This window comes from Equus caballus, chromosome 24, assembly GCF_041296265.1.
Source record: "Equus caballus isolate H_3958 breed thoroughbred chromosome 24, TB-T2T, whole genome shotgun sequence".
NCBI lineage: Eukaryota > Metazoa > Chordata > Mammalia > Perissodactyla > Equidae > Equus > Equus caballus.
This window is the reverse complement of record NC_091707.1, coordinates 28,163,428-28,191,203: the sequence shown is the minus strand read 5'-3', so window position 1 is coordinate 28,191,203 and position 27,776 is coordinate 28,163,428. Positions and strand designations below refer to the sequence as shown.

At 41.6% G+C, this 27,776-nt stretch overlaps 2 protein-coding genes across 9 annotated transcripts in view; one reads left to right on the top strand and one right to left on the bottom strand.

The window, feature by feature from the left end:
* EXD2 (exonuclease 3'-5' domain containing 2) overlaps window positions 1-8,540 on the bottom strand; it is a 95,798-nt gene extending 87,258 nt beyond the window's left edge. For both annotated transcript variants that reach the window (XM_070249675.1, XM_023627986.2), the window contains exon 1: window positions 8,159-8,540. The gene's annotated coding sequence lies outside the window, so the exon portion shown is untranslated. The remainder of the gene's footprint in view (window positions 1-8,158) is intronic.
* Window positions 8,541-8,692: 152 nt separating this feature from the next.
* The window catches only part of DCAF5 (DDB1 and CUL4 associated factor 5), a 112,754-nt gene continuing 93,670 nt past the window's right edge, over window positions 8,693-27,776 (top strand). For 2 of the 7 annotated variants that reach the window (XM_070249673.1, XM_023627984.2), the window contains exon 1: window positions 8,760-8,889. Coding sequence is in view for 3 of the 7 variants with exons in the window: in XM_005605272.4 (XP_005605329.2) it covers window positions 8,855-9,068 (214 nt within the window). In the remaining 4 variants the exon portion in view is untranslated. Of the gene's footprint in view, window positions 9,069-9,211; window positions 9,422-27,776 lie in introns of those variants that run through there. The other 5 variants (XM_005605272.4, XM_023627985.2, XM_070249672.1 and 2 more) reach the window with 5 other exon arrangements.

Below are 27,776 nucleotides of genomic sequence, written 5' to 3'. Positions count from 1 at the left end.
TTCAGTGACTCTTAGCTAAAGACTAAAATCCTTCACATGGCCAGGACCCTGCAGAATCTAGCAGCTATTTAATTGCATCTCATCTGATATCATGTTCCCTATCCCATCTGTGCTTCAGCACAACAGCGTTCTTCTAGCTTTCTCCTCCCACAGAGCCTTTGCATGTGCTGTTACCTTTGCTTGGAGCACCCCCACCCAATCACCCACTTGGCTTCATTCACACTTACCATTCCTTCAGATCATAGCTCTCCCTAATGTGTCAGGTAGGATTCTCCCATTTTAATCTCTCACCATCACCATCACCATCATCATAATAGCTAATACTCAGACATGTTTACTGCAAATCAGGCTCTGATCCAAGGGGCTCCACCAATAAGAATTCATTTATCACAAACTCCATTTAATGTATGTGGAGACTGAGTTATCAAACACTTTTATGTACCACAACTGTTATTTTCCTCATGTGCAAAATAGGATAATAATACTTTCTTCATAGGGTGGTTGAGAATATTAAATGAGTTAATAGCTGTGAAGAACTTGGAACAGAGCCAAGTGCTCAATAAATGTTAGCAATTGTTAGTATTGTTGTAATCTTCTATTTACTGCATGATTGTTTGATTAAAGTTTGCCTCTGTCCTACAAGTACTACGAACATTGGTCAGAGTCTTCTTTTTTGCTTACTATTATATCCCTTGTGTCTATCTAGGGCAATGGCGCATAGTAGGTACTCAATAAACATCTTTTTTTTTTTTTTTGAGGAAGATTAACCGGGAGCTAACATCTGCTGCCAATCCTCCTCTTTTTGCTGAGGAATACTGGCCCTGAGCTCACATCCATGCCCATCTTCTTCTACTTTATATGTGGGATGCCTACCACAGCATGGCTTTTGCCAAGTGGTGCCATGTCTGCACCTGGGATCCGGACCGGCGAACCCTGGGCTGCCAAAGCGGAACACGCGCACTTAACTGCTGTACCACCGGGCCAGCCCAATCAATAAACATTTCTTGAATGAATGAACAATTCATGTCCAACCGCACAGGACTGTTATAAAGCTAAAAAAAAATATATGTAAAGTACTTTTAGAAACTACACAGGGATATAGAAATGTTAAACATTTAAATGGTAAACTGCGATACTAACTGTAAGCATGGCAGGAATCCTAAGGAAAGGAAAATTAATGTTGCCTAGATTTATTGGAAAGGAGGTTCATGAAAGAAATGGACCTCAAAGTATGTATAGGATTTGGATGGATTAGGTGGAGCTCAAAGTATGTATAGGATTTGAGAGAGTAGTGTGAGCACAGAGGTATGTAGGGAAGAATGGGCCACCACCCTATTTGGTGGGTGTGTGGAGCTACAGGAAATCTACTTATAGATAAGGGGGAGACAAATCATGGAGGAACTTGACAGGCACATAAAGGAGTCTGGACCTGAAACAACAGAGAAAAGGGAGAGTTTTGAGCAAGGGCATTTCAGGAAGATTCTTTCACCCAATAACTCATGAGCCAGGAACTGTTCTTGATGCTATAGATTCAATGGTGATCAAAACAAACCATGACTGGTGAAGGGATCTGACCAGGTGATTTCTGAGATCTCACAGGCTTTACCATTTTGTGATTTAAACAATGATTATCTGCCGGCGAGCTCATAGATAGCTAGGTACGTCACCAGCTCCAACTTAAGTAGGATCTATAGTCAAGAATGCTGATTCTATTTACATTATGAGTTCATGTAGTTTGCTCAGAAGGAAGGAGGAACAAGTTTATAAACACATGCTGTGGTCAGTTCATTTTCCAGGAGGCTGTCCTCAATGACCACTGAAGCCATAAAAACAATTTAAATTTGACTTCTGTACCAAAGAATCTTCTTGTTTCTCCTTGGGCATATTTTACTTTGGGGAAGGGGCACTGCCCAATTTTATTTTGTAAATGATGTTGAGCACACTGAAGATGCTCAATAAACATTATATATTCATGGGACCATCTCTGGAAAAGAAATCTTGGCTATATGACTACATACCCAGTGCAATAAACAACAACTATTTTTAACAGTTTCTCATGCCACTCACCAGGAATTATCATGTGGAAGCCTAAAATTAAAAATAAGTAAAAACAGCTGGCTTATGATGATTTTGTCAAGGAAACTTCAAATATTCAAAACCCAGGTGATTGGCATAGACTAGTACAAAAAATATCACTGAGTAAATATTAAATGAATAATCCTGGCCACTGACAATTTCTGTCCAATTTGACTCCATAAAGTTTATTTCAAACTAGATTTCTTCATTTGTCATGAAGAATTATGCATGGCAAACTTGAACCAAATGTCTGGAAAGTAAGTTAGAACAGGATTTGAAACTTGTAGTAACAAATAATATTCCAACTTTAATTACTGAGTCAATTACTTTGCAGCCTGGGAATTTACTTCAAAACCTGTGGAAAACGCCCCCTTTAAAAAAGGAATTAAAAATCAATTACAGAAGGAAATTTAGGAAATTCACAAATATGTGGAAATTAAACAATACACATTTAAATAACCAATTGGTCATGAAAGAAATCACAAGGGAAATTAGAAAAAAGCTTGAGATGAATGAAAACATACAACATACAAAAACGTATAGGAAGCACCTAAAACAGTGTTGAGGGAGAAATTAATAGCTGTAAACATCTATAACAAAAAGAAAGAAAGACCTCAAATCAGTAACCTAACCTTCCAGTTTAAGAAATTAGAAAAAATTCTTGGCAGGGAACATGATGTAGTCTATAAAGAAGAAGAAATATAATGATGTATACCTGAAATTTATATAACGTTATAAATCAGTTAACTTAGTTAAAAAAAAAAAAAGAAATTAGAAGAAGAGTAAACCCAAAGCAAACGGAAGGAAGTAATAAAGACTAGAGCAGAAATAAATGAAATAGAGAAGCAAAAAACAATAGAGAAAATAAACAAAACCAGAAGTTGGTTCTTTGAATATATCAACAATATCGACAAATCTTTAGCTAGACTGACCAAAAAAAGAGAAGACTCAAATTACTAAAATCAGGAATGAAAGAGGTGATATTACCACCAACCTCACAGAAATACAAAGAATTATAAGGAAATACTATCAACAGGCCGATGAATTAGATAGCCTAGATGAATTCCTAGAAATACACAAACTACCAAAACTGAATCAAGAAGAAATAGAAAATCTGAATAGAATTATAACAAGAGATGGAATCAGTAATCAAAACCCTCCCACAAAGAAAAGTCCAGGCCAGATGACTTCTCTAGTGAATTCTACCAAATGTTTTAAAAAGAATTTACACTAATCCTTCACAAACTCTTCCAAAAAATACAGGATGGACTTCTCAACTCATTTTATGAGGCCAATGTTACCCTGATATCAAAATCAGACAAAGATATCACAAGAAAAGAAAACTAAAGACCAACATCTCTATGAATATAGTTACAGAAATCCTCAACAAAACACCAGCAAAGTGACTCCAGCAACATTTAAAAAGGATTAAACACAGTGACCAAGTAGGATTTATCTCAGGAATGTAAGATTGATTTAACATATGAAAATCAATCAACATAGTACAGCATTTTAATAGAATTAAGGACAAAAACTCTATTATCATTTCAATAGATAAAGAAAATCATCTGACAAAATCCAACACTCTTTCTAATAAAAACATTCTACAACCAGAAATCAAAAGGGACTTCTGCACCTGATAAGGGAATCACAAAAAACCCACAGCTAACATAATATTTAATGGCGACTAAAAGACTAAAAATTTTCCCTCTAATATCAGGAACAAGACAAGATGTTTGCTCCTACAAGTTCTATTTGACATTGTACTAGAGATTCTAGCTAAGGCAGTTAGGTAAGAAAAAGAAATAGAAAGCATCCAGATTGCAAAGGAAGAAGTAAAGCTATTTCTATTAGGCTCTGAGAGGATCTTCTGTTAAAGATTGGCACCTGAGCTAACAACTGTTGCCAATCTTCTGTTTTTTTTCTGCTTTTTCTCCCCAAATCCCCCCATCACATAGTTGTATATTTTAGTTGTGGGTCCTTCTAGCTGTGGCACGTGGGGCACGGCCTCAACATGGCCTGATAAGCTGTGCCATGTCCATGCCCAGGATCTGAACCTGCAAAACCCTGGGCCAGCAAAGCGGAGCATGCGAACTTAACCAATCAGCCATGAGGCCGGCCTGAGAGGATCTTGTATATAGAAAACTTAAGAAACTCACAAAAAACTATTAGAGCTAATAAATAGATTAAGCAGGTTTGTAGGATTCAAGGCCAATATTAAAAAATCTATTGTATTTCTATATGCTAGCAATTCAATGGAGGAAAGCAGGGTCTTTTAAAAAAATGGTGCTGGGAAATCAATAAAAAAAATGGCGCAGGGATGACTGGATGTACATATGCAAAAGAATAAAAAGCTGCACCCCTATACCTCACACTATGTACAAAAATTAACTCAAAATGGATCACGGACCTAAATGTAAGAGCTAAAATATAAAACTCTTAGAAGAATTAAAGGAGTAAATCTTTGTAACCTTGTTTCTCAGATATGACACCAAAAGCACAAATAACAAAAGAAAAAAATGATAATTGGACCTTAACAGAATTTAAAACTTTTGTGCTTCAAAGGATACAACCAAGAAATGAAAAGACCCACAGAATGGGAAAAAATATTTGCAAATCATATATTTGATAAGGGACTTGTGTCTAGAATATGTAAAGAATTCCTACAACTCAGCAATAAAAACACAAATAATTAAAAAATGGGCAAAGGATCTGAATACGCATTTCTCCAAAGAAGATATACAAATGGCCAATAAGCACATGAAAAGATGCTCAACATCAACAGCCATCAGGGAATTGCAAATCCAAACTATAATGAGAAACCACTTCACCCACTTGTATGGCTATAATAAAAAAGACAGACAATAACAGAGACTGGCAAGGAAACGGAAAAATTAGAACCCTCATACATTGCTGGTGGGAATGTAAAATGGTCAGCTGCTTTGGAAAACAATTTGGAAGTTCCTCACAAAGTACAACAGAGAGTTATCATATAATCTAACAATTCCACTACTAGGTGTATATGTACAGTTCCCAAGAGAAATGAGAACATGTCCACACAAAAACTTGTACACAAATGTTAACAACAGCATTATAAATAATAGCCAAAAAATGGAAACAGCCCAAATGCCCATTAACTGATGAATAGATAAACAAAATGTTGTATATCCATACAAGGGAATATAATTTGGTCTAAAAAAAAGAATGGAGTTCTGATATATGACACAACAAAGATGAACTTTGAAAACACTATGCTAAATGAAAGAAGCCAGACACAAAGACCACATATTGTATGATTCCACTCATATGAAATATCCAGAATAGGCAAATCCATAGAGACAGTATAGAGATTAGTGGTTGCCAGGGGCTAAGGGTAGCGAGGAATGGGGAGTGACTGCTAATGTGAATGGGGTTTCTCTTTGGGGTGATAAAATCTTCTGGAATTAGATAGTGATGATGGTTGTACCACTTTGAGAATATACTAAAAGCCACTAAATTGTCAACTTTAAAAGCATGAATTTTATGGTATGTCAACTATGTCTGATAAAATTATTATTAAAAAAATGAAATGACGTGTCCTATAGATCTTGGCAGAAGAGTTTCTATTTAAATAGACATTTCCTTTTTTCCCCCAAAATTAAAATTGCCGTCATTTGAAATGACCAATAAATAACTTATCCCTTAAAAGACATTACAGTTTAATTATACGTATATAATATGTATTATTTTTCTGAATTAATATCTCTTATCTATGAGTAACAGTTTATTTTAAAGTTGAAAATATTTTTAAGTGAAAGATTTCTGAGCATGTTAGTATTTGTATGTAGCTCTTAATATGCTAAAATTTAACGTAATTAGTAAATGTTTGAGAAGGGGCTTAGTAGTACCTTAGTTTTCTTTTTAAACAAACAATTCTAAATTTGAACATTTCGTTAGCATCTAGTCAGTTTTTAAAGAGTCCTTACTCTTTCTCCAACGATACTGGGGTCAAAGAGTAAATGAATTTCTGGGAACTCTACATTTGATCAGTATTCAACCCACAGTGGAGCAATTATGTAAGGGTACCCATAGTAGTTCAAGGGTTCCTGAATGAACGGTAATATACAGAAGTTTCTGGGCCTAGGAAAAAAAGGAATTCTTTTTACCCTTCTCCCTCTTCCTCTACACATTCTATGCAGAGGAAAGATTACTCAGGAGTCCAATTTTATTCAGTATTTTTAAGCTAAGTACACTGGCCTTTTCACGATAAATACCTATTATTGGAAAGGCCATGGTCACTGAAGTTGATTAAAGATTTGTATTACATAGTTATGTACAGTATTATTAGTTTGCAATAAAAGACACAAGGGACTATGTTAAATTCTTAACAAAAGCAAATAGATACCATAAAGCTTGATCTTCTGAAGCTGGGTTATACTACAGGTAGGGTCACCAGATTTAGCAAATAATAATACAGAATGCCCAATTCGATTTGAATTTCAGATAAACGAATAATTATTTTAGTATAAGTAAACCCAAAATATTGCATGGGACATACTTATGCTAAAAAATTATTCATTATTTATCTGATTCATATTGAACTGGGTGTCCTGCATTTTATCTGGCAACCCTAATGATGGAAATAAGAAGAGAGAGATTGTATCCACTGTCCTTACAAAGAGTAGCAGTAGGATATAAACAGTCTGAGTGGTCCTACATTTCTGTCCTGGCTGGTTACTGAACAGTTACAGAAGTTTCCAACAAAGTCCTAGAGTTGAGCTGGCTTGTGACCAGATCCTGGTCTATTTTTAGGTTGAGGTAAATGGGACAGTCATTCCAGGGATTGGGGAAAAGCCAGTCACATTTAAAGTTGTGGAGAAGAGGTATGTGCTTAAGACGGAGAAGAGGGTGTGTCTCTCCAGTCCCTAAATTCATTCAAGTATTCAACAAATGTTCCAGTGGCCACTAAGTGCCAGCATGTGCTGGCTCTGGACATATACCCACGAGCAGAAGAGACGTGGTCCTTCCTCTCGGAAAGCTTATAGCAGAGTGGGGGACTCTGATATAATCACAAAAATATGTTTAATTACACATTGTGATATTGCTATGAAGAAGAGATGTTGGGTGCTAAAAATCGTTAATCAAGCTGGTATACTACTACTGATCTTTACGGGGCTATTATAATGAATAAACACTATGAAGCATCCTGAGAATGAAACTTTTTAAAAGAAAGCACTACACATTTTCCTGTTTAGGGAAATATCCCATTGAAACCATAATTTCTGGAATTTGGGGGATTTCTGTTAAGTTCAGCAATATTTGCTATAATGTTGATTTTTAAATTAAACATTTACTTGCATATTTGTTATTAGTATGATTAATCTTGTCATTGTACAAAAAGTAGAAGTAGGTGATTGTGCTTGATGGATGTTCTCCACCTCCAGCCCACCTTTCATGGGGCTCTCCTCGACTGCCCACGTGCTATCTCTGATACAGAGGATGTAATTCCTGGTAAACTGAAAGGGCAAAAGTGACACCTGCCTATTGTAGCACCTTATTACCATTTAATGACAGAGAATAGCTTCTAGGGAAAGCACTACAATACACTGACAAGGGGACTTTTTCCTGTATGTATCTGGTAGCATTCCAAAGCACTTAACATCCAGTCTCCTCGCTGGGGTCAACGCGGAGGCTCCCAGCCCACCGCAGGGCGGCTACTTCTGGCCTGGAACACAGCTGCTGGTTAACAGCTGTACGGCCTCAGAGCTCCACACTCAAGACCTTGAAGAGGAGCTCACCGCACCCGATTAAATCACACGTATTGCTATTTTCGCACAACGCTTCTTGTGTCTTGCAAATGTGCCTGGAACTAATGGACAGAACTCAAGTCGGTTTTGGCAATTTTCTTCTCACTTCTTAACAATTCCTTTCTCCCTTTTTCCCCACATACCACTCTACTATCCACCAAGCGGAACAATTTAGACGTTTTTACGGAATGGCTGGAGGAAGGGCGAATTAGCTGAATGTGGGGGGAAGGGGAGTGTCAACAATTTATTTTGTGGGGAAGGACGGGTGCGCTAACACAATCCCCAAGCGACCTTACCCCACGTGTCCAGTCCTAACTCCCGGTTCCCTTCTCTTGGACAGGGCTCGGCGGCCCCAGGGTGAGGTGGACAGAGGGAGACCGGAGCCTCGGCCTCAGTCCTCCTTCCACCTCTGTGCCACCTCGGGCTGCATTTTCCCGGCCGACAGAAAGAGCGCGGAGCCGCCTTCGTCCGGGCGCCGGGCCTCCAGGCGGCGATGGGCCGCGGTCGCTCGGACTGTTACGGGCCCTCAACTTCACAGAGGGCGGCGCTCAGGGCGGGCAGCGCGGCCTCCGCCGGCGCCACCCGGGGCCTCGCGCGGGGAGGAGCTGCGGTGGGCACGCCGAGCCGCCGCCCGCGGTCTCCAGGCCAGCCGCCCGCGTTCTTCCGGCCCGCGTCCGCGGGGGAGGGGCCGCCGGCGCCCGCGTTCTCCCGGCGCCCGCGGCCGGCGGAAGGGCCGCGCAGCGCGGAAGCGCGGCCGCAGCTGAGGATCAGCTGCTGGAGGCGGCGGCGAGGGCGAGGGAGGAGCCTCGGGGGAGGGGGGCCACCAGGAAGCCGCGGACGCCGCCGCGCGTCTGCACACCTCGCTCCGTCTGCCATGGCCGGTTAAAGAACCAGCCGGCTCGCAGCGCGGGGGGAGGGCCGGGGAGTGCGGCGGCCGCGCGGGAGGCCGAGGGAGGGGCGGCGGCGCGAGCGGCGGCGGCGGCGGTTCCAGCATGAAGAGGAGAGCTGGCCTGGGGGGCAGCATGAGGTCAGTGGTGGGCTTCTTGTCCCAGCGGGGCTTGCATGGGGACCCCCTGCTCACTCAGGACTTTCAGAGGAGACGCCTGCGGGGCTGCAGAAACCTCTACAAGAAGGACCTCCTCGGCCACTTCGGCTGTGTCAATGCCATTGAATTCTCCAACAATGGAGGCCAGTGGCTGGTCTCAGGTAAATCAACCCCCGTCCCCTCCCCGCGCCTCCCGGCCCCCTTCCCACCTCCCCTGTCGCCCTCCTCGCCCCCTCCTCCCGCCCTCAGTCCCCACCCCCTCCCTCCTCCACCCCCCCTGCTGCGGGGGGAAGGTTTGGTGTCAAATTAAAACCATTGCAGGGGGAGGGAGGGGAGGGAGAGGATGTCTTCTATAAAAAAGACCTAAAATGGTTGACAGGTCCTTAATTCGCTTCATCCCAAGAGGAGAGTGACCTCTCCGGAGGACCGCCCTGGAAGTATGGGTTGGGGAGGGGGGCGAGGTTACCACTTGACAAAGTTTGATGGGAAACTCTTGCTCTGAGTACTTGAAAAGGTGCGGGGGGCATTTGGGGATTTTGAGAGGGAGGAGGCCGAGGCGCGCCGGGGGCAGGGGGGAGCCCGAGCCCCTGTCGCCGGCATCCTGGCGGAGGGGCCTGGGCGCCGGGCGGTGACAGGGCGGCCGCCGCAGGGCTCGGGGCTGCGACTCGGGGCCCGGCTGGGTCCGCCGAGGGGAGGTGACGGGCGGGCGGTCGAGGTTGGGCCTCCTGGGCGCGCTGGGGGCCCAGCTCCATCTCCTCCGTCCTGCGGGGGCCTCTTCCGCGTCTTGTTTCTCTCCTGGTTTCCAGAGTGCCCAGGGCCCGGGAGGCCAGGGGGCACTGGCCTGAACTTGAATGCGCAACTTGTGAGGCCGGGGGCGGCGGATGGGCGACCCCGGAGACTTGTTGGCCGGAGCCCCGCGCCCGCACGCCCTTTCCCCGCGGCTGCCGTTGCAGGTGGTCCCCGCTCCTCTTCCCCCCCGCCCAGCTGGGCTTGGTTGCCCCCGGCTCCCCCTCCGGTGTGGGGAAAGTGGCGAAATCGAGGCCGGGGCTCCGGCCGGGCGGTGTAGGCCTCGCTCTCCCGGGGCTCCTAGCGACAGGCAGCTGAATCGATAGCCTATTGCTCCCGGGGAGGCCCGGGCCCGGCGCGCCGCGCCGCGGCTACAGCTGCCCGGGGGGGGGGGGGGGCGGCCGCGGGGGGCGCTCGCCGCCGCCGCCCTCCTCTCGGGGTCGCAGGCCCGAGGCAGGCGAGCGGGGATCGGGGTATACGCTGGGGGCGGCTCCCCGAAACCCGGCCAAGGGGAGGAGGGCGACGACGGTGATCTGGCGTTCCCGCTCGCCTTCTGCCCTACCCGGTCCCTTTTCCTACATTGAGAGGAAGGGGGAGCCCAGCGCTGGACGTGGCGCCTCGCTTCACCCAGGCCGGTCCCCGAATGGGTTTCTAATTTACGTCAGTGGGCAGTTCTCCAGAAACTTCTGGGATCATGGCAAAGCATCCGTCTTCTTCGCGAGTAACAGTCGGAAGTGACACGGGGCGTGCAGTCCAATTTGGGGGTAGCAGAGATAAGACCTGTGTGATCATTCCGCGATAAACCTTCTGGGGTTTCTCCAGAACTGACTTGACTTTTCCACCCCAGATCGTTTTCTCTTTGACGAGGTAGGTTTGGGCCCTAGATCATCCCCTGAAGAAACCTGATATTCCACTTCAAAGGCATACCCCAAACAAAAGCTTCCTTACCCCACGATGCCCAAAATTCCCGAGGGCAAAAATGGGGGAAGATCTCTTTAAAGAACTCCCACCTTTTTCCCCTTCTGCTGCTTCTGTTTTCGCAATACTCCCTTCTCCTTCCCAGAGTGATGTATTCCAACAGAGATGTTCCCAGACAAAAGTAAACCCACCCTACTGGGTGAGGGGATTTGGAGAGGACTCTTGTAGACTGAACTAATCATGCTAATTAAATCATAAGGACAGTCATACATTGCTCAGTTTAACACACTTTTTTAAAATAACAGATTTATTAAGATATAATTCACATGCCATACAGTTCACCCATTTAAAGCTAGCACTTCTTTTAAAAGGTGCCTCCATTCTGTACCTATTATCCTTGTGCAGGCCCTTCCCCTGTGTCTTAAGTGAACCCTATTTTCTCTAGTCTTGGCCAATTCGTTTCCCTTGGCTTAATTTTAGTCTCTAGAAGAGGGAGGCCTTTTCCACAGGGGAGGCTCTGGCAGGCTTCTGGTTCCCAGGCGTTCATTGCCTTCCTTTTCCAGGCCAGAGTTGCCCATCTCCGTCAGTGCGTCAGTGCTTTCAGGGTTCCCACCTTAGTCCTGCTCCTTCTCCTCGTACTTCCTCTAGCTCAGTTCTTCCTGTTTCCCTTTTTATCTACTCTTGCCCTTGTTCCTAGTCCTTCCTGCAAGCTTTTCCACCCGCCTCTCCAGTTTAGCTCAGATAGACTTACCTTTGCTTATTTGTTCCCTAAACATCAAGTTTTGGTTAACAGCCTTTTTAGTTATTCCCCTTCCACTGTGAGTACAATTTATGCTAACAGAAGTCTCCCCCCCACCCTCCCCCCGTTAGCCTCAGATAGGGAAGCCCCTTCTGGGAGTCATAAATACATCTTAACTTGTTAAAGCTAATTAAATTTTGTTCTAGGAGGTCCTTCAATAATCTTCCCAAGTTTAAAACTATTTAAGGTGTCAGTGTTTACATTTTCGCTTATCTGTCGTTGTTCTTTAGCAGTTAACACCAGAGGGGAGAGGCACACAGTATTTTGAGGCTAATGTTATCTATCCCTCATGTTTCACAATAATGTGGTGGGAGGCCAGACTCTGGCTTGGTAATGAGATTACTTTTAAGGGTTTTGTTGTTCTTGTATCTTGTCTGGATTGGTTAAAGCCCTCAGAAAGTGGTGATTAAAATGATAGATTGTTCAGAGTTTGTTCACTGTTTTCATTTCCTAATTGTTTGGGCAGGCTCACATTTCTTGGATCTGACACATACTGTTTGAGAGAATTAACTTAGACCTAGGGCAAAATTATATTTGCATGATTCCTATGGCCTTTTAAATGCTATTTGTTAAGGATACATCATTGCTTTCTTTTTTTTTTTGGAGGAAGATTAGCCATAAGCTGACATCGGCAGCCAATCCTCCCTTTTTTGCTGAGGAAGATTGGCCCTGAGCTAACATCTGTGCCCATCTTCCTCTACTTTATATGTAGGATGCCTGTCACAGCATAGCTTGATGAGCCATGTCTTATGTCCCTGCCCAGGATCCAAACCTGTGAACCCCGGGCAGCCAGAGCGTAGTGCAGGAACTTAACCACTGTGCCACTGGACTGGCCCGTATCATCATTGCTTTTTTGTTCTAACAGCTAGCCCCGAGGCCAGCCCGGTGGCGCAGCGGTTGAGTTCCCTCATTCCACTTAGGCAGCCCTGGGTTCGCGGGCCGGATCCTGGGCGCAGACCTACCCATTGCTTATCAAGCCATGCAGTGGCAGGCATCCCACATATAAAGTGGAGGAAGATGGGCACAGATGTTAGCTCAGGCACAGTCTTCCTCAGCAAAAAGAGGAGGATTGGCGGCAGATGTTAGCTCAGGACTAGTTTTCCTCAAAGAAGAAAAATAACAGCTAGCCCCTTTTCCAGGGCACAGTGAGGCCAGCAGGTATTGAGTAAACCAGAAAAAATCAGGAAGGAGAAAGGTGTTCTCTTGGTAACTGAGATCGTGACAGCAATGAGTGGGGGGGGATGGTTTTTTGACATTTTAAAATATTAAGTATTTTAACCTAGAAAGTATTTTTCTTTGTTGTTGATCAGGGCATTACTGTGATATCATGTAAGGTGGTGTGATATAGCATACATTTTACCAAATCACTGCTGTGTGTGTGACCTTAGTCAAGTTGCTAAGCCTCTCTGAGTCTGTTTACTGATGTATTCACTGGGAGGACCAGCACCTATCTGAAGAGCTGTTGTGAGAACTACATTTGGCAAAGTTTAGGTTGGGAGCCAGAGTGCCAGGCCTCTCAAAGGAAGTACTGAGTTTGTTTTCTTTCCTCTTTGTACTTCTAACTCAACATGTCATTATTAGCCGGTGTTTGTTCTTACAGTATAGGTAATAGACCTGTGCAAAGGGGACGGACAGGATAGTTTTGTGACATTTTGATGTGGTATGAGGAGGTATGAGGTGGTGTGGAAAGAGCCTGGGATAGGAGTTGGAGGCTCTACCAGTCACAAATTGTATAAATTTAGGTAAGTCTCTACATTCCTCATATGTAAAGTGGGGATAACAAATTGCCTTTACTAACTACCTAACAGGAGTGTAGTATTCAATAATAGGTTATGTGTGAAGGTACTTTGTAAACTGTGTGGGTTTGAATGAACATTACTTTTTCTATTTTATTTTATTCTATGTGAGGAAGATTGACCCTGTGCTAACATCTGTTGCCAATCTTCCTCTTTTTGCTTGAGGAGGATTGTTGCTGAGCTAACATCTGTGCCAGTCTTCCTCTATTTTGTGTGGGATGCCACCACAGTGTGGCTTGATGAGTGGCACTAGGTCCATGGCTGGGATCTGAACCTGTGAACCCCAGGCTACCGAAGCAGAGTGCACGAACTTAACCACCAGGCCGCTGGACCAGCCCCAAACATTGTATTTATAAAGAACTCCTTATGCTTGATGCTTGCAGTCTCTTAGAATCTTCCTGTGTGTTAGTTCTTAGAGGGGTTAGGAACAACACTGTATGTTGAAGTGCTACTTACAAGAGATCCTAACAACAGCAAGGAGGTTATGCTGGTACATGTATTTAGGGGATATCCTGGATTTACCTTTTAAATCTTTGGTGGCACCTAGTGTTTTAAATTGCCTCCATTGCCTCCTTTTGTGCTCCTTTCCCATGGAATGGAGTCCTTTATATGTTTGCTTGAAAGTCTTTTTCTTTTTGTCTTTGGGATGTTCATCTTCTGGGGCTCTGATTGGGAGACCATTCAGAATGTAGGTCTGTGTATATCTAACTCGGATTGTAACTCTGCCTTCTTATAGTTTGTAAACTGTTTGTGTAAACACAATCTTAGCAGTAAACAGAAATATCCAGATCTTGAGGGGTGAGAGTTGCTAAAAATATTATTTCCCCTGAATTGATATTTAAGGCATTGGAACCTGTAGAACTAGCAGATTAATAGCCCATAAGTATGAAGGTTTGAGTTGCAGGGAGAGATTATGATCTCTTTTTAATGCTTATGACTAAATGTAGGAAAAGCACCTTCAGAAGCTTTTCAAATAGCATCAGCAACTATACTGTTTCAGAGCGTTAATAAAGTAGGAGTTGTGAATGGGGAGAGGCCTTAATTACTTGGTCATAATGTTTATAACTGGGATAACTATTTAGTCCTATTTCTATTTCACATGGGTCTCTGACTTTACTGATCATTATAAGTATCCACAGTTACATAAGAGGGATTAAGAGCATGAACCCTGGAGTCAGGCTGCCTGGGGTGAATATCAACTCAACTACTTGCTAATTGGATTACCTTTGACAAGTCACTTACCTCTGTTTCCTTGTCTATATAATAAGGACAGTAATACCTCACAGGGTTGTGGTGAGGATTAAATGAAATAACACCTGTAAAGTCCTTAGCACCAGGGCCTAGCCCATGCTGTTGCTCTGGTTGCTACTGCTGCTGCAACTGTTATTGTTTAACTTGAGCCTCAAAAAAGCTTTTAGGGGATTGACACCTTCAACATCTAATATTGTTGTACATGGCACAGTACAAAGTGAAAAATTGAGAAATCGCTCAGTGAGGTGAACTGTTAAAAATGCTTTGTGAATACACTTGACCCCAGTTTTGTCATCAAAGCATATTTTTAAGCATCAACCAAAAGGCTATGATAATAACCATATGCTTAATTTGAACCCATTAATTAATGATCATCTCCTGTTGTCCAGTCACTGGTTATCTCACATTTTATGGAATCAGGTTTTTTGTAAATAAATTCATCTGAGAGCATATTATCTGCATGTGAAGTGTTTGGCTTTAGCCAGTTAAATAAAGTCTGACTTTATTAAAGCTTCTCATGTGTTGAATTAGGGTGAACTTCTTGGTCCAGTGTATCAGGAGTGTATCAGGTGAAGTATGGCCAGTGGTGGGGCAGATTTCTGTCTTTAAAATCTTTCATAGTGCATACATTTTGACAGGGTGATTAGGGAATTAGATTTTCCTGTGAGCTTTTCTATTCACTGATAATCCATTGCTGTGATGATAGGAAATTTTATCCTTAGATCTATTTATTAGTTCAGCAAATAGTTTTTGAATGCATAGTATTCATAAGACAGGAGCTATGAGAATAACAGAGGTGATGAATCAGGTATAAATCATACTCTTGAGAAGCTTGCATTTTAGGAGCATTTGCTTCTCATTTGTAACAGTGCATGACCCTTAATTTTTCCCCTCTGCTTTATGATATTTTAATAGATATTTGATTTTTCTCTCGTTTGCAGTACTTAATATAGCAAAAATCGTCTTGCCTGTGAGCTTTAGTGGGAAAAAAAGAAGGCTCATAGAGATGGCCTTGCAGTACATTGCTATGATAAATTATAGAGGTCAGGTCATGAGGATAAGGTAACGTGGATATTTATAGATGCATGTTATTTTTCCCACTTCTTGGTCAGTTAGCTAATTGATATCTATCAAAGACGGGCAAAATTAGAATTACGCCAGCGTTTGTCACTTCTTTAAAATAACCTAATGAGGTTCAACTGATGACCACTAGTCTCATTAGATATTATTAGCGCATCAGAAAGTTGTCTTTGTGTTCAGTGTTGTTCAAAGAATCATCACTGGCTTGACTTAGCCAATGTGTGTTTTTTTTTCTCCCCAAATCCCCCCAGTAGATAGTTGTATACTTTTAGTTGTGGATCCTTCTAGTTGTGGCATGTGGGACACCACCTCAACATGGCCTGATGAGTGGTGCCATGTCCGCGCCCAGGATCCGAACTGGCGACACCCTGGGCCACTGAAGCGGAGTGCGCGAACTTGACCACTTGGCCACAGGGCTGGCCCCCTAAGCCAATATGTTTTTGATTACTAAGAGTTCTTAGAAGAGCCGTAGCCCTCGGTTATGTATCTTGGCTACCACACTGTAAGGTGTCAGCCCAGGTCCAAGTGTGTGCTCATTAGCTGATTATTGATAGATTTGCCTGTAAAGTACAGTTGAAATCATTTAGATCAAGGAAACTCTACTGACGAGTAAAACTTGAAACACAAATGGATATGCTTTCTGAATCCCGAGTTAAGAAATGGATGTATTTATTTTCTCATGCATTGAGTGTGGAGAAGAGCACTTCCATTGCTAATATACGGCCCTTAATTTTAATCTTTTTTTCTTTTTCATGGTTTCAGGAAAAAAGTAATTGCTTTTCCTGTTTTAGTCTGAATTTAGATACTCAAGGGTGGTACTAAAGCCTTTTAAGTTTAAAGGAACTAAAATCCTAATTCAAATCAAGATTATATAGGCTAAGAAGGAAACAATTCTATTTTCAATTTTTGGTGCCCTACATTATATTAAAAATATTTTCTCTTGGGGCCGGCCCCGTGGCCGAGTAGTTAAATTGCCACCCTCCGCTTCAGCCAGGGTTTCGCTGGTTCGGATCCTGGGCGCAGACATGACACCACCCGTCAGGCCATGCTGAGGCAGCATCCCACGTGCCACAGCTAGAAGGACCCACAACCAAAATATACAGCTATGTACTGGGGGGATTTGAGGAGAAAAAAAAAGATTGGCAACAGTTGTTAGCTCAGGTGCCAATCTTTAAATTAAAAAAATATTCTCTTACAGTTAAAGAACTGAATACTAATCTGTTAGGAGTAACCCTTAGATTATCGTGAGAATGTGAAATTACATTTCTTTTCTACTTAGTTCTCTGTCCTTTAAAGTTTTTGATTTTTGGTGATGAGGGTTAGGTAACCATTTGCCAAAGTGTGGGTATGTAAGCTAATTTTAGGTGATCTTTGAATGAATTTTTAAATTTTAATGGTTTGTACATTTATTTTTTTACATGTTAGAAAAGTCAAGCAGCATATATAAAATATTGTTTTTAAGGGATTTATTGCTTAAGGTGCAATAAATTTTAAAGAGTCAGTTTAAAGAAAAATAACGGCGAATGTGTTATGTGGATACGGAAAAAATGAAGAGGTGATCCAGATTGACTGAAGTTTGGGCAATTTTGCGTTAGGCAACCTTGTTTACATCTTCCTTCTCCCTCATCGAGTCAGAGAGTCGGAAAGCTCTTTATTTTATGGAAAAGGAAGTGGAGAAGTAAAAAGGCGACTTCCAGAGCTGCCCCGTTAGTCTTTGGCAGTCGGGACTCTAAGGAGGGCTCATTGCTCCCGGGCAGGTGCTGTTTCTATGTAGTCTTTTTATATTTTTCTTTCCCTTTTCTTCTTATAGGATAGGCCACCTTTTCTGGCTCTCTTCTAAAGAATTGAAAGGTGATGTTAGCAATTTCTGAGCAAATGTACAACTCTAATTGCTCCTTTTAGATGATAAATTGTTATTCTGTGTTTTGTTGTAAATAAAGTTAACTTCTTCCACACAGGTATCTTATGTTTGTTTATTCATTAAAAATATGTAATGAGAACACAGTATGTGTGCCTCTTTAATCTTAATAATAACTATAAGAATTATTTTTTAAACATTTATTTAGCATGTAATGTGTGTCAAGCCCTCTGCTAAGCACTTAGTCTTATTTGTCAACTCGGAAAATAGCCAGTGTTACCTATAGTCTAGAAACACAAGGGGATTTAAAGGTTTTGTATTAATTGTCAAAACTGAGTGCTAAAGAATCAAGGAAGGACATTGATAAATGACTGCTGTGGGTTCTGTAATGCAGAGAACAGTTAGGGCATTAGTGGAAGAATAAATGTTAGAATTCATTGTTTCTGGTTAAAATCAAGTGAAATATAATTCTAAGGACGAAAAAAGATTTTTATTACCTTGGTCTTTGTAGAAAATTTAGTTCCAGTAGCTGCTTCCCAAGTTTTTGTTCTTTCAGCTTTAATATATATTTCTTACCACTGCCAACGTGTGTCCTAAAACTTAACTCTCATGATCTCACATCTCCTGCTGACCCTTCAGAAATCTACAGTGCTCCCCAGTGTCTACCAAATTAAGTAGGAATGCCTCACCTGACTTTCAACTGAGACACTGCTGTTTATAAAAACAGATATTTGACAGTAAAAATAGCTAATATTTGAGCATGTCATTCATTTATCAAATATTATTCGGGGGGGCATTTCATTGTGTGTCATATATGATCACATCTGATACTTAAAAGAATCGTTCCTAAGGTGTGGATGGTACTATTATCCTTATTTTATTTTTTTATTTTTATTTTATTTTATTTTTTTAAGATTTTATTTTTCCTTTTTCTCCCAAAGCCCCCCGATACATAGTTGTGTATTTTTAGTTGTGGGTCCTTCTAATTGTGGCATGTGGGATGTCACCTCAGCATGGCCTGATGAGTGGTGCCATGTCTGCAACCAGGATCCGAACTGGCGAAACCCTGGGCTGCCGAAGCGGAGCGTGCGAACTTAACCACTTGGCCACAGGGCCGGCCCCTATTATCCTTATTTTAGATGTGAGGAAAGCGAGGCTTAGAGAAATTAAGTAACTTGTGAAAGCTCCCATAGTTTGTGGTGGAGCTGGATTTCCAGCCTGGGTCTGCATGAGACATGCTGCCAACTGCTCTGAAGTTTTTAGACTGTTACGTACGTTTTAAGAGGTTCTGACCTTTTTCCTACGTTCTCATTTCTTTTTTGTTTTTTTTTAAAGATTTTATTTTTTTTCCTTTTTCTCCCCAAAGCCCCCCAGTACATAGTTGTATATTCCTTGTTGTGGGTCCTTCTAGTTGTGGCATGTGGGATGCTGCCTCGGCGTGGTGTGATGAGCAGTGCCATGTCCGCGCCCAGGATTCGAACCAACGAAACACCGGGCCGCCTGCAGCAGAGCGTGCGAACTTAACCACTCGGCCACGGGGCCAGCCCCCCTACGTTCTCATTTCTTGATGCTGTCACTCTGATAACTTTGCTAACTGCTTTTTTCCCCTTTGTGTATAAACAGAAGAAGTGGGGCTGAAGGGATGGGTCATTGGGCTTGGAACCTCAAAGCACAGTTCTGGTCACAGCTATGGTACTCACCCCTCAAGCAGATTTAGCTCCTTGGTGCTAGAAATCACTTCACTTGGGTTTTGGTCTTGGCAGTCATCTAAAGTCTTCTTCCCTACACTTTGGATGTGGATGTTCCTCGCTTGCTTACATAAACCGTGTGACTAACTTCACACTGGGCTAAACTCACCTACTTTAGTCTAATTAGGAGTAGGCATACTCTGGTTACAAAGTTGGTTCCGCTTTTCCATTAGCCCAAGTAAAAGTCAAGCAATATATACATATGTATTTACTAAGCCTGCAATTTGAGTTTGATATCTACCAAAAGCACGCTGATTGAGTACATTTGGCTGAATTTCAGACAACAGATATTCATAATAACACATGGGGAGAAAATATCTATGCCTGGAGCATAGACAAATAATGTGCTTCAGAATAAAGTGCTTTTTGGACAAAGGTTTAAACAATCTAAATGGGATTATTTGCCTGGAGAGCACTGGTAAGTCATTTGGAAGCACTTTTCCACAGATGCAGTATCATATAGGGAGGTATGCCTCCTAGGCCAGATGATAAGCCTGTTTAATCCTTAATGAATCTGAAGTATAGTGTTCTTGCAAATAAAATTTACATCTGTCACCAGCAGCTTCGCTCTGCTTCTGTGAAAAGGAAGGCATTTCATTTCCAAGGTTATTCACTGATTGGGTGAACAAGGAGGGCTGCTCTGTAGGTTCTGGTCTTGGATTCCACTGGTACTTCACATCAATTTTCCTAAGGGATTTGGGGAAAGACTTGACAACCATCATTTGTCACTTTAGTTGTCTGCTCTTCCCGTGCCTTCATGTTCACACTTTCTGGCCACCTTACTCGCTCCTTGCACTTTGCAGTGTTGAATACCTGAAACTGTATCATGTACCTCTCAGGATATAGAGTTGATATGCATTTGAGATCAAGTCCATGTGCTCTGAGTACTATTTTCTTACTAGGGCCAATTTTAAAATGGAAGTTATATTCCAGAGAGCTGGGACATGTAGGAATCAAAGAGAAAGTGACATCTGAGGAAACTGACAGGTTTATAACAGATCCACATAGCAGAGAAGATGTTGGCAGAAAGGCTGATTCCCATCTTCCCTTTTGCCCCTCTTGGGGCTTTTGCCGGTTGATATGGTAAGATAAGATTACCTTATATGGTTGATAAGGTAACTCTGTAGGTCCCTTGCCTGCCTTGCTTTCTGCTGGGGTCCTTTGTAACCAAGGTGAGTATATATCCTGGGTTTACTTAGGATTGTCTCAGTTTCCACATTGTCCCAGTACAATTATTAGCGATCCTTTCTTTCTTATAAAGGCCCTAGTTTGGATGATAAGTTATATGGCCATCTAGTCATAATCATCCGAGCTGTCTGGTTCTCAGGTAAAACCAAAGCCCCAGTCTCTTAACTCCTCCCCTTCGCCACTGAATGCCTTTGGTGGAAAAGCCTCCAAGCCCCATTCTCTCCATGTTGGGTCTCAGCTGCTGCTTTTAGGGTACTGGATTGAGCATGAGGGGCAGGGTGGTTGCTTAGTCATTTGTCCCCTCGTCTTATTAGAAAGCAAAAAACAGGCCAAAACCATTAGGAAAGTGCTAGGGCCAGAGGTTAGTAAGTTACTCGTTCCTTTCTGTATACCTCTTCTTATAATTCTTGTTCTACTATTCACTTGTTGTACATTCTTTTTTGGTTTTTTTTTTTTTAAAGTCTTCTTACAGGTGGTTGTTTTTTGCCAAGTTGATTTTGGGGAGAGGCATTTTGGGGAGTGATTCTCCACTGAGTTGGGATCGTTTTCCTGAGGTATTTTAAACTAAAAGTGGATATGATATTGGTATTAAAACCATGCTATAGGCTTCGTTTTGTGGGATATCTATCCAGCACCAGAGGACATCTGGAGTAAAAGTTGATCCCCTCAAGTGTGTAAATTGGTTCTGAGAAGGGTTTTCAGGAATTGTAGTTTTTCTGGTCGATAGCCAGTTGGCTCTAGATTGTCTTTCATGTTGTGGCATGTCATGAATAAAGAAGTTTAAGAGATCTGGGTTAGAGTCCTGATTTCATCCTTCTTACCTGTGATCTTATGCTACTGATGTTCTGTCTCTATAGAATCATAGAATTTTACTGCTGGAAAGGACTAATGATCATCTAATTGAAGCCTTTAATTTTATATATAAGGACACAAAGGAGCAAAGAGGTAAAGTGATTTGCCCAGTGGCTCACAAGTAGTAAGTGGTACAATCAGGATTAAAATCTGAGTCTTCTGACCTGGTCCCTCAGTAGGGAAAGTCAGGAAGTTCTGCATTTATAAAGGACTTACTCAAAGTGTTAAACTCTTTTAAGTGACTTACTCTGCCAGTACATTGTGACAGTTTCTTTGTCCCTGAAGATGATTGTTTTGATTAAGTTGGTGGTCCCCTATTATTTTACAGATAAGTAAATAGAGATTTTCCAGGTTGGAGGCAGTGTCACTCGGGCTGTCTCCAGTTTTAATTCTTAGCCTACCTATCCTTCCTTACTTTGGAAAGTGTGTTTCCTTCTAAGAACATTACTCAGGAGGAGAAATTTTTTGCAATCCAGATGCCTGTTAAAATCTTGTTACACAACTTCCCTCATTCAGAATTTCCATTCAAGTCTTGTATCTAAATTCCAGTTGTATCTCGTGTGTTACAGCTTAAGGCCAAGTAACTAATTGGAGCCTCTGAGGGTTGTTATGTTTCTTTTCTTAATAGATGTCTTAACTGTGTTTGATGGCCTGGTGCAGATGTCTTATCTTATCACTTGCTGCCATAGATGGCTGAAGCATGTGTTTTGCCTGAGACATACTGGCAAGAAGCAAGTGAAATTTGCATGGTTGGCACCCAGCTTCAAGCAGCCCTTGATTTAGCCTCAGAGTTGATATCTCTGTTTGTATCTGCTCATGGGTGGGTGTTGTATGCCTTCCTAGAAGAACTGAAAAAGCGTTGGGGCCTGCATTGGTTTAATCTTTTTAGAATTGCCCAAGAAGAGAAAAGAAAGCTTAATTATGTTGTTAATGTTGCTTATGCAGGGAATTTTGCGAAAAAACTAAAAAAATAAGAAACTGCTCAGAGTGACTGAAGATCATCTGTAACATAAGCAGGAGAGCATGTTGTCCAGGTTAGTTCTCTATGGTAGAAGAAGTGGGACTGGGGCCGGCCCGCTGGCTGAGTGGTTAACTTTGTGTGTTCCGCTTTGGCAGCCCAGGGTTTCGCTGGTTTGGATCCTGGGTGCAGACGTGGCACTGCTGATCAGGCCATGCTGAGGTGGCATCCCACACAGCATAACCAGAGGCACTCACAACTAAAATATACAACTGTGTACTGGGGGCTTTGAGGGGGTGGAGGGGGAAAGAAGATTGGCAAGATTGGCAACAGATGTTAGCTCAGGTGTCAATCTTAAAAGAAAAAGAAGAAGTGGGACTGGACATGAAGACAATGTGTGGTCTAGGAGTACCTCACGATGCATCATCTACTATCTTAATAACTTCCCTGTAAATCCTTACTGTTGTTGAGGCCCCGAGAATCTGTTTTTAGTGTTCCCCTAGTTCTGTTTGAGGAGCTTTTGTTCTTTCACGTTTCACTCATTCCACACTTTACTGTTGAGAATTTCCTATTGAATCATATAAGTCATCAGAATATGGCACTAAGACAGGCTTCCTACTTATTCATAAGTTTAAAAAATATCATGTGTTAATTATAGGAAATTTGGCAAGAAAGAAGTATCCTACCTACTCAGGATAACCATTTTTGACACATGGTGTCATAGTTTAGCCTTTTTTGTATGCATATGTACATTTTTAAAAATAAAATTGGAATTAGGCCATCTCTGCTGTTTTGTAACCTTTTTTCTTTATGTTAACATTTTTTCATATGTCATTGAATATTCTTCAAAGCAGGGTTTCTCAACCTCAACAGTTATTGACATTTTGGGATGGATATTTCTGTTATGGGCGCCTGTCCTATGCACTGAGCAGCATCCCTGGCCTCTAACAGTTTATGTCAGTAGCATCTCCCCAATTGTGACAACCGAAAATATCTCCAGACATTGACAGATGCTCCCTGGGGGGCAAAATCACCCTGGTTGAGAACCACTGTTCTGATGCAAAAATTCTCAAACTCTTCGGTCTCAAGACCTCTTTACATTCTTAAATATCATTGAAAATCTTACAGACCTTCAGTTTATGTGGGTCATATTCATTGATTATTTTTTGTATTAGAATTTAAGACAGAGAGAGTTTAAAAATTCATTTATTTAAGAATAGCAATAATAAACTTTATATTAACATAATATTTTAATGAAAAATAACCATATTTTCCAAAATAAAAAAAATAGAAGAGTAGCATTGTTAAAAATTTTTCCAAATCTCTTTAATGTCATAATAGATATTATGAACACATTTACATTTAATCTGTTGTGGAATATTGCTTTAGCTGACATATATGAAGAAAATTCAGAATTACACAGATATGTAATTAGAAAAGGAAAAGAGTATTTTAATGCCTTATCAGATAATTGTGTATATTCTTCTTTGATACTATATCAAAACTTGACAAGTGGAAGTTTCTTAAAGATTAGTTGCAATGTAGAATCCGAAAAAATATCAGAATTTTTCATAATCTGTTACATTAAAATCCATTAGTCTCTGTTTAAAGCCTCCCCCGCCACGTTGCTGGTTTCTCTTGAAAAACTGGAGTCAGGCAACTTGAGCCTGCATTCCCCAATGGCAGTAACTGGCTGGAGCTGAGTATACAATGGCTTGTCCTTTCAAAAGGATTGTATATTCTCCAGTCTGCCATTTAATCTGGCAGGTTTTACTCTTTTGCTTTGCTGCCTGGCCCCGGTTGTATTTGAGGAGCTAGATTGTATTGTGGTAAGGAGCATAGTTTCTGGAGACAGATTACCTGGATTCAGATCCCAACTCCTACTCTTGGTCACTGTGTACCTTCAGGTTACTTAGCTTTTCTGTAGTTTCATCTGGATAATAAGGATAGCAACAATATCTACTTCGTAGGATTATTAAAAGGATTAGAAGAGCCCCAAGCATTGTCTCATAACATCATACATTGATCATTTGGAAGATATTTGTTCACTGAGTTAGACATATTTTCTAAGTCTTGACACATTTCATTATGTAATATATTTCAAGAAATCATTTTTGTTAGTACCACCTCCAATCTCATCAGTAAAGTCTTTATTGGGAAGTGGTGGAGTTCACTGTGGTGAATGGTACAAGTTTTACAAAATTCTTGTTTTCTCTTGAGAGCTTAAATTTTATCATTGAGTACAAATAATGCCAGTTGTTTTCCTTGAAGTGACAGGCTCATCTTGTTCATTTTGGAGAAAATATCTGCCAAATACCCAACTCTGAATAACCATAGTTTGTCAATCATTTCAAGTAAAAATAAAATTCCATAAAAAAAGCAGCCACTTCAGCTCACAAAACAAACCATCGCACATGTGCTTTTCCAGAAAATAACCATTGTTCTTTGGTGTGCAGTGAAAGTGTTCTTCCCATTTCATCATACAGAAGATTACAGTGTGTTCTCTGGTTGAAATTTGATAGAATTATTTTTATTGCTTCATCAAGGACATTCCTAAGTGAAACTGACATTTGTTTTTTATTGTTAGTGGGTGACAGTTAAGGATATACTGATGACCTAGTAATAGTGTGGTATACTGCCTTGGTGAGTGCTGAGACACCAGTAGTCTTACAAACCACCATTGCTTTTACACCATCACTACAATGCCAACACAGTGAAAAAGCAAATAACACTGTAGTGTTGTTGTGAAAATAATTTTGACTTTGCAGACCTCCTGGGGTTCAGGGAACACACTTTGAGAACAACTTTTTTTTTTTTTTGAGGAAGATTAGTCCCGAGCTAACATCTGCTGGCAATCCTCCTCTTTTTGCTGAGGAAGACTGGCCCTGAGCTAACATCCATGCCCATCATCCTCTACTTTATATGTGAGACGCCTACCACAGCATGGCTTGTCAAACAGTGCCGTATCTGTACCCAGGATCGAACCAGCAAACCCTGGGCCGCCAAAGCGGAACATGCAAACTTAACTGCTGCCCCACTGGGCCAGCCCCGAGAACAACTGTTCTAAAGCACGATATTATGGCAGTATTGTATCCTGTCAAGCACCTATGTCAGAAATTTTTTTATTTTTTTAATATTGGCAACTGAGCTAACATCTGTTGCCAATCTTCTTTTTTCTTCTTCTTCTTCTTCCCAAAGCCCCCCAGTACATAGTTGTATATTCTGGTTGTAGGTCCTTCTGGTTGTGCTATGTGGGATGCTGCCTCAGCATGGCCTGATGAGTGGTGCCATGTCTGTGCCCATGATCTGAACCAGCGAAAACCTGGGCCACCGCAGGTGCGCAAACCCACTCGGCCATAGGGCTGGCCCTGTATATCAGAATTTAAACCAGTTCCCTCCTTCTGTTTATTTTCTTCTTTTATGACAATTCTTGTAGCTAAGCCTTTGTGAAAATTTATTTTTTTCCCCTAGAATGAAATCTTAGAAATGGGGCTCTGGGTCAAAGGGTATGAATTTTTTTTATATTTACAAAATACATTTGATATATATTTGCCCTCCAGCATGGGGCGGTTGAAGTGATTTATGCTTGTGCCAGTTCATTATGAGACTGCATCTTAGCTACTGTTCTCTATCCTGTCGTCTTTGCCAGTCAGTGTGTGAAAAATGGTATCATTTAAAAAACTTATTACTTCAATTCTCACATAATTGACTTTGATTATTAGGGAGGTTGAATATTTTATCTTAAGTTTTGGCCATTTTGTAGTCTTCCTTTAGGCCACTTACAATGCAACTGATTAGTTTGCAGCTTTCTTTGTTAAAATAGTCACATTCTCCTAATACCTTTCAAGATTAATCCCTAGGTGCTCTGCATTTGAGTATCAAACCTCAGTGTCAAATTTAGAGGTCCTCTGTTAAGGAGGCAGGTAGTAAAAGTGCTTGGTAAACTACTCTACATTTCAGAAGTTTGAGCCCCACCTTTTTGACTTTTGTCATATTGAAGGTTATCATCTGTGCTATTACTTAATATTTTTTCCTAAATTGACTCCTCGTAAAACAATACTTGAAAGGAAACTATATTACTGTCATGTCTGTCATGGGTTTTATGTCCTAGTTTTTTTTCCTAATACACATTAAAATACGTCATTGTTAAAATTATTACTCTTTGAAGTCACCCAGTGACCTCTGCTTACCACACTGTAGGAAGAGCCGTCTTGGATTTGAGTGCCGCTCTGCCACTAGCTGGTAGTGTCGGTGCTCTGGGATAGGTGACCTCAGGTTCTTCACTGGCAAAGTGGGGGTGTTGGAGTGTCTTCCAGCTCTGTTCTGTGATTCTGGTATAAGATGTTTGTGGATTCCTGTCTCTATTTCTGCTCAGGAATTAGAGACATTGCCTAGGGATTGGTGTACTGGTTTAGGATTTAAAAACGCTGGCTCTGTTCAGCTGCACTGCTGCTAGTCATCTGATTTTAGAGGAACCATTTTATTTCCTGGGGTTCTAGCTGTCTGGTTCAGGGGTTGCTGCTACTTTACTTCCTCCTTCAAGTTAGGAGTCAAGGCTTCTATCATTGAGGCTAGCAACTGCCTCACTTTTCACATCTTCAAAATGGGGATAATGTTTCTGCCCTACCTACATAATTGGAGATGTGGAAAAATGAGTTAATAGGCAGATAAGTGGACTTAACTTTCAGAACAAGAGTGTGGGGTAAGGGCAGGGTATTAGCAGGAGTTAATGCCTGTCGATGTTATCCCTCCTGTGGCTACTTCTGTAGTGAAGAGTAAAATTCATAGGACACCACTTCTCCTTCTCTCTCCATACCTGCTTGCACTTGCCGTTTGATTTTTTTCTCTCTGATTTAGAAAGTGCCATTGGACTCCAGTTTTGTGACCTTGGGCAAATCATCCAACCTTAACTTATCCATGGGCCAAATGCAGCCTCCACCGAGGCCTGCATTCAGCATGCGAAAATCAAGTTGCTGACTTCTCTTGAAAAATTGGAAGGTCTAGCAACCTTGAGCCTGCATTCCTCTATGGCAGTAACTGGCTGGAGCTGAGTAGTGGCTTGTCTTTTAAAAAGGGTTGTATATTCTCCAGTCTGCCATATAATCTGGCAGCTTTCACTCATTTGCTTTGCTGCCTGGCCCCTGCTATAATTGAGAGGCTGGACTGTATTGTGGTAAGGAACACAGTTTCTAGAGCCAGATTACCTGGATTCAGATCCCAACTCCCACTCTTGGTCACTGTGTACCTTCAGGTTATTTAGCTTTTCTGTAGTTTCTTCTGGATAATAAAGATAACAATACCTACTTCATAGGATTATTAAGAGGATTAGAAGAGCCACTGCACATAAAACCCTTAGGCTGGTCCCTGGCCCAGAATAAATTTAGCTGATGTTAGCTATTGTTGTTGGAGTTCAAATACCATAATAATTAGCTAACGTTTATCTGGCTCGTGCTATGCATCAGGCATTGGGCCAAGTCCTTCACACAGATCTGTCTCATTAATCCAAACATAACACTATTAAATAGGTAGAATTATTTTCTCAATTTTGCAGATGAGGATACAATTTGAGAGATTAAGTAACCTGCCTAAGGCACACAGCTAGTAAGTGGTAGCGACGTGGAGAGTTGAACCCTGT